This window comes from Mesocricetus auratus, unplaced genomic scaffold (assembly GCF_017639785.1).
Source record: "Mesocricetus auratus isolate SY011 unplaced genomic scaffold, BCM_Maur_2.0 Super-Scaffold_100047, whole genome shotgun sequence".
Lineage (NCBI taxonomy): Eukaryota > Metazoa > Chordata > Mammalia > Rodentia > Cricetidae > Mesocricetus > Mesocricetus auratus.
In genome coordinates, this window is record NW_024429224.1 from 4,695,307 (window position 1) to 4,707,314 (window position 12,008).

The 12,008-nt window shown below is 41.4% G+C and overlaps 1 protein-coding gene across 5 annotated transcripts in view; it reads left to right on the forward strand.

Moving 5' to 3' along the window:
• Fam135b (family with sequence similarity 135 member B) overlaps positions 1-12,008 on the forward strand; it is a 328,330-nt gene that overhangs the window by 255,649 nt on the left and 60,673 nt on the right. For all 5 annotated transcript variants that reach the window (XR_005873157.1, XM_040735574.1, XM_040735575.1 and 2 more), the window contains exons 10-11: positions 5,976-6,131; positions 6,872-6,945. Coding sequence is in view for 4 of the 5 variants with exons in the window: in XM_040735574.1 (XP_040591508.1) it covers positions 5,976-6,131; positions 6,872-6,945 (230 nt within the window). In the remaining variant the exon portion in view is untranslated. The remainder of the gene's footprint in view (positions 1-5,975; positions 6,132-6,871; positions 6,946-12,008) is intronic.

Here is a 12,008-nt window from a genome sequence, read left to right on the forward strand (position 1 = left end):
TTGTTTTGGAGCCTGTCTTGGAACTCGTTCAGTAGACCAGGCTGACCTTGAGCTCACAGAGACCCTCCTGCCTCTGCCTCCTTAGTGATGGAATTACTCCACCAACACCTGACTGAATTCTGTAGTTCTTTTGCCACTATGGGACTTACTTATTTTGTAATCACATTTTGTTGCTGAATTTTATTTTGTAAGAAATGATAAGAGGTGTTGGAATGCAAAGTATCAAGAGGAAGGAGTTGGGCCTTATTCTGCTTCTTAATTTGCTTAATGGATTGACCAGACTGAAGACTGAGTGGCAGAAATATTGCTGGGTACTTAGAAACCCTCCCAGACAGAGTCGGAATTTGCTTAGAGATGAAACAGTGCCACCTCCTGGCAAATGTTGAACAACAGTGAATGCATTTCTCTCAAGCCTTGGTATTGGCTGTTTTGTTTGTTTGTTTGTTTGGTTGGTTGGTTTTTGTTTTGTTTTTAAAGCCTTGCTATGTACATGGTGAAGAGTTAGATGGTTTTAAGTATTAAGACATTGGAAAAACCGAAGTTCTCTGGCAATACAGTGTTCCTGGGGCATCTTTGTTTTGTGTGAGAAACTTATAAAAGTTTAAAAGATACCTGCTTATTGCTGGCCACTGACCTCTTAAATGTTCCCTCTATACAATGAAGGAAGAGACCACCTGATACTTACAGCTTAGTGAGAAATCGGTTTGTTCTGAGATAAGTCAGACTCTGCACATATGGCTAGAGAGAGAGTCAGGTAGTATAATTGAAGAAGAGCAGAGCAGGGAGGAGGGGAGGCCTTGGCTCTGGCTGGGAAATTAAGGTGTCGATAAGAAACAGGGGAGGGAAGGCTACTCCTCCAAGTAGAGGTATCAGCAATTTGAAGCCCAGGCCACTCATGAATAAGCATGTGAGTGTGTACCTACCTCACTGTGGCATGGAGAACAGGAAACCCAGATGTAAATGGTACACTGGAAATCTGAGTTGTGATCCATGCTAGGGAGATGCTAAGCCTCTTTCCATAATGAAGTAATCAAACAGGGTAGGGTGCCCCTTACCAAGTCACAAAAGGGCCTCCTAATGCTTGCTGAGCAGTTCTGAGAAGTAAGCCTCTTTGTTACGTCTTGTTTAGTTTTAGGGTTTTTTTTTTAGTATAGAAACATAAGATTTTCTAAGATATAAAAGATTTTCTGATGTTTGTCCCCATGAATCTTTTGGGAATTATTCAATTATCCAGTAGTTGCTACTAGAGGTCTCCTTTTCTGTTGGAAAATAACCAAAGGAAGGATATAGCAAGAATGTTAGACTTGAGTTTTACTTTGTCTGGGTTGGCTGTTTTTCATGTTGCTCTAACAACACCCCCGTCAAGAGCAACTTATAGGAGAAAGTGTTTATGTTGATCCTCATCTTTAGGGGGTTGGTCATTACTGTGGGAAATCACAACAGAAACAGAGGGCAATGCATGCTGGTTATGAGTTCATTGTCTCCTTTTGTAAAGTCCATGATCCTAGCCTAGGGAATGGTGCTGCCCACAGTAGGTGGTGTGTCTTTCCACCTCAATTTGCAAGAATCTAGATAATCCCTGTCAGGCATATCCAGAGACTCATCTCCAAAGTGATGTCACCAAGTTGGCTATTAAAATTAACCACTACAGAGGATTTAGAAGTACCTTGATTCAAGCCAGGAGGTGGTAATCTTAAAAGGCTGATGGTCTGAGAGGATACCCTGACCAAGATGGGCCAGGTGAGCAAGGTGATTTCTCAAGTCTTTGCTATGAAGGAGCTGACCTTGAGTTCAAGGAGGCAGAGAAAATGTTAGCATCCTGCAATGGACGGACACACACACACACACACACACACACACACACACACACACACACACACCATTCTGCTGATTTTCAAATGATGTGTGGAAGACTCAATTGAGTGGGAATTTAGGACTTCCGTCTCTTTTGTCTTGCTCAAAACAATAATGCACCTTCTGCTATAGCTACTCTTGTCTCTTCTTCCTTGGTCTAGCCTGTCTCTTTGGAGCCCAACACTAGCTCTTCACAGTACATTAGAACTTGCATTATAGAGAGACTTCAAGGAGTGGTGGGGGGTGGGCAGGGGCACAGGACTGCTGTGTTTGGGGGGTCTCTCTTGTTCCTGCATGCCTCTGTGTGGCAGAGGCTTTGTGAATTTCCTTTTGGTGCCACAAAACATCCCCTACAGATAGCACATCCACACTGTATTGACCTGGACCTTGCTTAAGCTCTAGTGGTCTTGATCATGCCCAGAATGAAGGTGTGATTGTTTAGCAAGGATGACAATGCCACACAATCACATCTTCTCATCAAATGCTGTAGGTGTTTCAGCAACTCCTGGGGGCAAAACTTGACCCCAGTGCTCCTGGTGGCCTAGGTTAGGCCACAGAAGCCATTGTTTCCATCCCTTCTCGAAACAGTAATAGTAACTGGGAACACAGTATTTAACACATGAACTTCTGAGGTTTGTTTTATGTACAAACAATGCACATAGGGAGAGGTCATAGTCAAGCAAGGAGATTAAGACCAGAATATGCATTAGGATGATCTGGGAAGCATTTTAGAAGTTCTAGTATCTGGACTGGACCTCAGAGATTCTGAAATGGATGCAACCTTCTGTGGACACATGGGCAGACCTGAGCCTCCCAGTGATTGTCACATGCAGCTGAGATGGAGAAACAGGAAGCAGGAAGAAGGTTGATGACCTGGAAAACAGAATGTAGGTATCACCTCATCAGCAAGCTTCCATGACCCTTACATGACACTCATGATACATATCTTTTAGAGTACTCTATAGGTGTATTACAGGAAAGTATGTTGCTGTAAGGGAATGTAATGCTTCTTCCAGGGTGTAATTATATTTCTGTGCATTCATATTTGGGGTCTTGGAATGTAGCATACCCTGTAGCACAAAATGAGAATGGAATAAACAGAGAAAGGGAGGATAGGAGTGAATGTGGTTTTAGCCCAGATGACCAAGGCTTTGGGAGTGTCAAGACATGTAGGTGAGCCTTTATCCAGAGAACTTACCAGTGATAATAGTGGGCCAAGAGCATGCTGGCTTGTTAGCAGGTAAAGCTCCTCCCTCACCTGCTGCACAAAGCCATCCACACTGTCATGTGTAATTACACTGGTCCATGTGTCAGTGACGATAGGAAAGCCCTCCTGTGGCTTACTTAGGAATCTCTGTAACCTCACCTGAAGCTGCTTCTGTAATAAACTAGTGTAGAGTGTTGCCTTCCCACCCTGGTTCCAGAGCCGCATGACTCCCAAATGAACACACAGGAGGCTATATTAATTATGAAGCTGTTGGCCATTTATTCTGTTTCTTACTGGCTAGCTCTGACTTAAGTATTTACTCCATAATTGTCAATCTAAGTATTTCTCTTACTGGAGAAAAGAGTCAGGACCTCTTGCTCCTGTGGTGGGCTACATTGTGTCTGATTCTGCCTTTCTTTCCCAGAATCCTCCTTGACTCCTAGTCCCACCTATCATGCTTCCCTATTGGCCAACAGTGCTTTATTCAACAACCAATAAGAGACAGATTTACAGAATTACATCTCCCATCAAACTAGGGAGGAAATAATTCTTCCAAAGACCCATTTAATTAATCTTTCTTTTATCCCTCTTCACCTCTGATTGTTGAGTTCAGAATTCATGCTGCATCTGTCAGTGCCCCTGGGGTAGAAGGGTGTGCTTGGAGTGCAGAATAAGAAACCAAGCAAGGCAGGACAACAGGGTTGAGGCATAGGGCATCTCTCAAAGATCCTATTTCTGCAATAAAAGGTTGCTGAGTTTATATTATCTATTAGCTACTGTGTTGGAAGTAGGGATACAGAGAGGTTAAGTTCCAAATGGAGACAAATTGAGACAGTGGCAGGAAAGCAAGCCATACTTGTTAGAGGAATCATGAGGAAGGCCTGCAGCATCCTGCAAGCACACTTGTTTAAGAAGAGTTCAAGAGAGAGGGTGAACCTTAGACTGATAGCATAGAGCAGTGTCATCACCAGATGGTCAGAGACAGAAGGAAGGGTACAGGGATAAAAGGCATGGTAACCTTGGGTAAGGAAGCAAAATAATGCTGAGTGCTGATGCAATAGGTTGGCTGTTATTAGTGAAGATTCTTGCAGAAGAGTCCAAATATGAATTACCTAGATTGAATGCAAAAGCCCCTCTTCTAGTATGGAGTTTTCCCAGTGACGCAACCTATCCCTAAAGTCTACTTCCTTACACCCTTGTCTGTCTCTGACCACTCGTTATGACACTGCTCTATGCTATCAGTCTAAGGCTCACTGGTGCTGTGTGGGACTGAGCAATCAGTGGTCGTCAGTGGATGAAACCCGCAGAAGATGCTGTGTTTAACTGGAGGGTTGCATCTTGAAGCTAGTCATAATGGTGAAACTAGAATCTCCAAGTGTTAAGAGCCTCGCTGTGCAGCAAACACCTCCTTTGGTGTTCTCTTGCTCTTAGATACCTCTTTTCACCTGCTTTCCCTTCATCCAGAGTCAAACCTCAATCCAATGCAATTACAAAGCTGTATCTGGAAGAAGTTGTTTGCTTTCTGCTTTCAGTGAGAAAACTGGGGCACAGGATGAGAGAGGGAAAATGCCTAGATTTGAATGGCTGTGGCTTTGTGAAAACTCTACACCACTCTTGCTGGTCTGCATTCCTATCTCTGCGATTACAAAGACAGAGACTCTCTCTTACTAATCACGTGTCCTTCTTTTGCCAAACATGTGAGCAAGACAAGGATCTAAACCAGAAGCTCAGAGGGCAGGCTTCTTGTTACTCCTCAAAGGAGCATTTTATCTTCTGACCTTCCCATAATTCAAGTTTCTCCCTTAGAGTACGGGCTTCCCCATTCTAAACCAGTTCCCTGTCCAACATGTTCTCATCAAAAGCGTCTTCTCCGAACACTCCAGGCCCCACTGTAGTCTGACTGACTTACATTGTAATTAAGGCATCCTGGAATTCTCCTTAAGGAGTATCAAGTGATGGTTAAAAAGATAATGATGGGTTATAGCCACTGAGAGCCTGCCTAGTAACCTGGCTAGTTAAGTACTCTGGGATTATAAGGAGAATCTTTTTTTTCCTGAGATATTTTTAAATAACTACTGAGGTAGAGCATGTGGTTTCATGGTTAGAGAGTCCTTCAGTTAAATCCTAGCTGGGCGAAAATTGGATATTCTACTAAATCACCATCATTTTACTTTCTGTGAAAGGGTGGCTCTAATATTCTGCAGAGCAGGTGGTTGTATGTACTGAATGTAAAGCATGTGTAAGATGTCTGGTCCTCCACCTGTCAAATGATCAGTATTAGTAAGTGGGAGTCGTTGTGATTATAAAGCACCAAGTTCGGAGTTTAATGAAACACAGAGTAGATTCCAGTGCAAGGCTCTCTGCTCTGGGTATGTGGGCCTAAGGGAGGATGCTATGGATTATCGTACTTTGGTGGAATAGTGCAAAGTAATCCCAGACTAGGATGCTAACGTTTGGGAAAACTGGGTTCTGAGGTGATGGGATTAGAAGTTCAGGGTAGAGAGTTGAAAATGGGTAGCAACTATTTATAAAAGGAGAAAGGACATACTAGACCAGATATTCCTGAGAATCTAGAAATAGCTTGCATTTAAAACATGCTTGAAGAAGAAAGACATAGACTTGGGATAGACACTGGCTGACCTTGTATGGGACCATGGGCTCCGAATATTAATCTATAGACAGGGATTACTAAATAGTTTATTCTTCTTATTGCTAACTCTCTTAACTTACACATTCAAAGAGACGGGATAACACAATTCTCCATTATAAAGCATCAGGCATGTTATAATACCACATTGTTTTAGCATGTGAGGGAAAGGATAGAAGACCAGAGCATTTGGTAAAGAGCCCAAGAGGAGGACTGGAGCAGCACAACAGAGCTAGATCTTTGACTGAGCCTGTTTTACCCCTACAGATGCTGAATAACCCGGAGAAGATAGCTGAGCAGATCAGTAAGGATCTTGCCTGGCTGGCCTCCCATTTGATGTCTCTGTGGACCCAATTCTTGGATACAGTGACTCTGCACTCCCAAGTGACCACTTATCTCACCCAGGAACACCATACTTTGAGGGTAAACTGTAAAATTCTAATAAACTCTCTGAGTGCATGCATTTATACTTAAAGAGAAATTTTGCAAGAGTTGGTTCTTTGCAAAGAACACGACTTGGCATTGTGCCAACTATTGATTCAATTTCAACACTGGTCCCAGTGAACTGTGAATGAGCACTGGGACATAAAAACTCACTTAGCTATTCAGCCCCATTCTGTCATTCATAAAACATCTTTTTTATCTATGGCTGATGATAGCTGAAATTAACTATTACAAGTGTCTCCATATCCTTAAAAAGAAGTGCTTCCAAATGTAAGGTGTTGTCCTCATCCTGGCTGTATACGTGTAGGTATTAATAGCTGTGGAGTGATATTGATCTTCTCACTTTGGGTAAGAGAAATAAGTGTCTGACAATGAGACTTCACAAAGCACATTGTAATTGCTTCTGGCTTTAGAAATTCTCCATTTATAAGGCCCATTTGGGAAAATCTCATGTTGTGCTAGGAAGAATAAAACTCGAATATAAAAATGAAAGCAGAACAGGAATGAGTCTATAAACAAACACTCCACTGTTTGGGCTAAGAGCTTCAGAGACATGTGGGCAGCTGCGGAGGGTGGAAAGCCTCTTGTGTCAGACCTCTAGGTGTAGGCACAGCTTTCTTTCCATTAAAACACAACACTTAATCTTCAGACTCTCAAGTTGAGAAAATGGAGGTCATATCTACTTGAAGAATTAAGCTGTTTACATTGTCCTCCCTCAGGTCCGAAGGTTTTCTGAAGCTTTCTTTTACAAGGAGCACCAAAAACTTGCAGTCTTGACCTTTCAGGAAAACCTGTAAGTACTAAATTGCACACCCACTTCACCCTGTTAAAGTGGCCACCCACGGCATTCAGCTTTCTTTCTTTGTTCCCACTTCCCTTTGCTTTCATCTCTTGTGGTGAAACAGACACTCTGGTCCCTTCTGCACACTCTGCTCACAATCCTGTGCAGGCAAAGAAAGTGTACACATTGGGGAGGCGGCAGAGAGGGTAGATAGCCAAAGGTTTCTTGTGTTACGTGCCATTATGGTTCTATAGAGAACAATCAAGACTTCCTACATCTCTGCAGACACCTGTGCTGAGTTCTCTGCAAAATGAAGAGAAGCAGGGGGTGTGGCCACATTCTATGTCAGAAAAGCCCAATGATGCAGTAGCTGAAATATATATTTAACACAATAGTTAAGCCCAAGATCCCTGATCAGGAGGAATGATTCCTTTCTAGGATTGCCTTCTTCCAGAAAGAATTGGAAAGTATCAAGGAAGTTTGAGTGGTGATAAGAGATGAGGTTTCTTAGGCTCTCTGAGGAAGACACGGGGAAACCACACCAAGATCTTTTTGTCACTAATATTTTGTTTTGAGCAATCTGATCAAAATATAATGGTAAGGAGGGAGTCATGTTTGAGAGGCCACAGTGAATCTATTAGAAGAATCTGGGGAAATTTTCTTGTTGCATAAGAAACAACCAGAAATCTGTCATTTTTGTGTATATAGCCCTGTTACCTCCACAGGTTTTATTCTGTATGCAAACTACAGTGACATTTAGTGTTTGCTTTTAGGTTTTGAAAGTGAGTTGGATAGAAAGGAAAATGAATCTGATTGTGAAACTAGCTGGCTTGGATATTATTAGAGTCTTCAACAAGTACATCAATGCATTCATTTATTCATTCATTCATTTCAACCTTAGGCTAGAACTGGCTGATTAATTCTAAAACTAGCATTTGAAGTACAAATCTGTTGAATTTAAATATGACTTTTAGGGACACTGAACAAGATACAGAAACCTATAACTACAGAAAACAAGCAAGCAAACAAACAAAAAACCCATGACATTCCTGTAAGTCTCTACAATACAAGAAAAACCTTGGAGTTATGTTCTGTTGTGTGAAACTTTTTCTTAGGGAGTATGAACACGCGTGGAATTGAAAGTCACAGAGGCCAATGCTCTCTATATTGACTAATTGTCTCATTGCTGGATTAAAATACTAAAGAGCATCTAATTAAAGAAGGGTGACCCACAATTTAAGGGGTCATCCTGGCAGGAAGTCACGGCTAGTCACATGGCATCTAAGTCAAGCAGAGCAAGAAATGTACTCAGTTCACTTCCTCTTTTGACCTATAGTATTGAGTCTGGGACCCCCACCCTATTGATGGTAGCACATTCAGAGTGGATCTCTCCTCCTCAGTTACACTTTGGAAAAATGCTCACAGACATGCCCAGAGGTGTGTCTCCTAGGTGATTCTAAATCCAGTTGACCTGACAATGAAAATTAACCATCACACACTCTCCATTCACAGTGTGGCTGGAATGCCAGTCCTCTCTCTAGACACCTATGCAAAGTATTGATAACACAGTGATTTGCAATGAGTGATTCCTTGAAAACTTCAGTTTTCTGTTGCCAATTTAATCTCCACTGCAGCTAATTGTGATGGTTGGCTTTTGCCAATTTTATCAAATTTAGAATCAACTGGGAAGGGAATATAAATAACACATGGTCCAAATTAGTTTTGCCTGAGGGAATGTCTATGGGCATTTTCTTGATCACAATGATGGGAGTGGGAAGACTTGCCCACTGTAGGTGACACCATTTCTTGGGCAGGGCATCCTGGATTATGTAAGAACAGCTAAGTGCAGCATGCATCTGCTGTTCCCTGATCTTCACTTTGACTGGCCATATGCTTTCATCTGTTGCTGTGACTTCTCTGCAATGGTGGACTATAACCTAGAAATGGGATCCACATAAATTCTTCTTTCCTTAAGCTTCTTTTATCACAGCATGAAAAAAGGAAATCAATAAACTGCTCTTAGTTTCCTTCACTACAAAATGGTCTAAAGTAAAAGATGAAAGGACAAAGTGGGAACATCCACACATGGCACCCAGAGTACAAGCTACAGATCCTCCTCTGTAAATGGTGACGTAAATGCAGATGGTGATTGATGAGCGAACATCAGTTGTCCAAGTGGACCATAGATGAAGCAAAGAATACTGTGATGTAAGTTTCTCTTTCCAATAGATAGGCGACATATAAATTAACTCATTCAGGTAGTTACTAGCATCAGAAAGTAAGAAAGAAGAAACGGGAATAGGAAATGAGAAAGGGGTATGACTAATGTTCTGAGAAATGGTTAATAACTTTTCCTACAATCCCAAGCCAGGACATGTACTGTATAGCATTTGTCCATTTTTGCCAAGTGAATTCCCTACAATGGTGTTATCATGAAGTATGAAACTAGAAAGAGACAAACACAGCTTGCTCCTGCAAGCTAGCATCAACTGTCCTTTATGTGAAATTTTCTGTGCACCGTGGACTGATTTTTGGCAAAGTGGTAAGAGAAAAAAATAGAGGAAGTGACAATTGACCTCAATTCCAGGTGATATTGAATCCCTGTGGAAGTTGTTTATTCAGCAGGAAGTGCTTCTAGTAGTGTTATGAATTCAAGGAGAATGGGATGGAGGGAAATAGGAAGATATGAGGGAGTGGGAGGGAAGACTAACTCATGTGGTGTCTTGCACACCACAAAATAATTCAGGTTTGCCCTTTGCTCGAGTCCAGCTCCACATGAGGGCAGGGTCTGAAGATGGGATGTAAGAGTGGCGACGGGAGGAATCAAACATGGACACTTCTTAGCTTTTAGGAGAGAGGGACAGAGGGGAAGCACATTCCCTGTGGAGAAACAGGTCACAGCAGGGATGTAAGGTGTGGGCTAGGAAGGGAGGGAGTCGGCCATGATGGTTGGGAGAATTTTGCAGCCTGACTGACTGGCAGCCAGGGTGCTTTATTTATACAGAATTTAGTAAGCAGGGATTCATTCATGTTGCTCCAAAATATAGATCATTTTTTGGTTTTGGACATGTGTTTTACTTCCTTTAACTCATCTTTTAGTCATCATTAGTAAACTATGACAAAGCAGAATTATCATTTACAATCATTTTCCCTCAAGTTTTGACATCATCTATAAACAGTTCTCTTTTATAATCATTCTTACTCACTAAATCTATAATTTCTAAGAATCTAGAGACATATGACACACCTGTTCTTAGGCTAGTAGTTTTTGTGGCTACAAGGGCACTAGACCAAAACAAAATCTTCAAGCTGACCTGAGCACATTTCCAAGTAGTATATTATTAACTATTAGTAGTCAGAGTGCCCAAGAAAAGTCCTCAGACCAAAGCTGCTGCAGTTATTATTGAAATTCTGGCAAAATACAATGTTTATATTTTGTACCTTTTAGAATTTCTCCGTATGTCTAATCCTGGCATTCTGTTATTCCTTAGTTATGTGATGCCACAGTGGTTATGCATGTGCCAACTTTTCTAAGAAAGAGAGGTCCTGACATCTCATTCTCTTAGCATCTTTCTACTTCATATTCTGCTCAGCAATATGAGTCTCTGTGTGTGGCTGAGGTAACTTCAGCTAATCTGACTTTGTTGCGATATATGCTACATAATTGCCTGAGTGTAGAGTGGGTAGAGGTTTGTAATCTGATCTGTGGCCAACTCCTTTAGCCCACAAAATCTTGTTCATCCTTTTTAGTTTGCTTTGCTTTGAATATCTTGTTCCTGTGTAAGAACAGGAACAGATGTTCCAAGAGTGTCTCCTAGCCTCATAAAGAGACCCCTGACTTCTTTATGTGTGTCACAACCTCCAAGGCACAAGGAAGACCTTCACGTATATAAGGATATCTCCCTTAAAAATGGCAGGAATAATGTTCAGAACTGTCCCAGGGTAGCTTAGAAGAAGCATTCCTGGGGAATGCATAAGTGACTCATAAGAAATTGTCCATCGATATAATATCCCCAAATTGTACCAACATTAAAAATGCCCCAAGTAGGCAACAGGTGGAGATGAAAACCCAAGGCAACCATCACGCAGCTCAGCATTGCTGGTTCTTTGTCAAGCGGCTGTGTTGGCCTTATGATTTTTGCCATTCCCACCAGATATGACTGTGCAACAGACTCATGATAATTTCAGTTCATGCATTATTAGCCTGAAAAGGAAGCTGGATCTCAGTATTTCAAATCCCATTTACATGTTTTAACTTCTTGATTCTACTTAAACTAGCATGCATTCCTCAACCTCTCTTGGCCAGTTTCTTAGATACAAAAGGAGATTCCTTTTTTCAGTTAGTATCTATATGCTTTTGTTTGTGTTCCAGATACTATTTCAGTTGTGGGCTATTCAGAGGTGAACCAAACAGTCAAAATCCTTCTGTACAAATAAATAAATGTGTTGACCAAATAGTGATGAGAAGTATCTATTAATTTAAGAGGAATAATATTGATGTGTTTGTCAGTCATGGTCTCCCTGGCAACACAAGAGTGAAGGTCTGTATCAGACTGAAGTTTTCAAGCAGATCATGTCTTATACAGCAAGTAGATTGGATGACATTTTCAGTATTCAGTTGACAATATCAACACAAGCATCAAGTAGAGAACAAGTTATCTGAAAGATGCTACTCAGTAGGAAATAAACTTTTGTCAAAATAAACCTTGTCACCAAGAGCACAGAGATTTCATTTCAGAATGAGAAAATCATGGAGAAAGTAAATAAGTGCTGCCAACAGAATGAGTTTTGGGCTAGGATATTGAACAAGAACTGCGTAGGACTAGCAGGGGTGGCCAGACACATTTATACTCATTATAGCTAGACAAACAAACCCTGATTCAGGGATAACTACCTGCTCACATGGAAGGCATAAACTATATTCCAACAGCCGTATTGATGATGGAGTGTTAGTATGCAGAGGCATAGGTGAGCTCATCTGTAAAGATCCATTATAGTCTTACCTGGAAGAGATTTGTGTCAAGGATGAATTTCCACCACCTTTCAATAGACTGTGAAATTAATGGATGGATTTG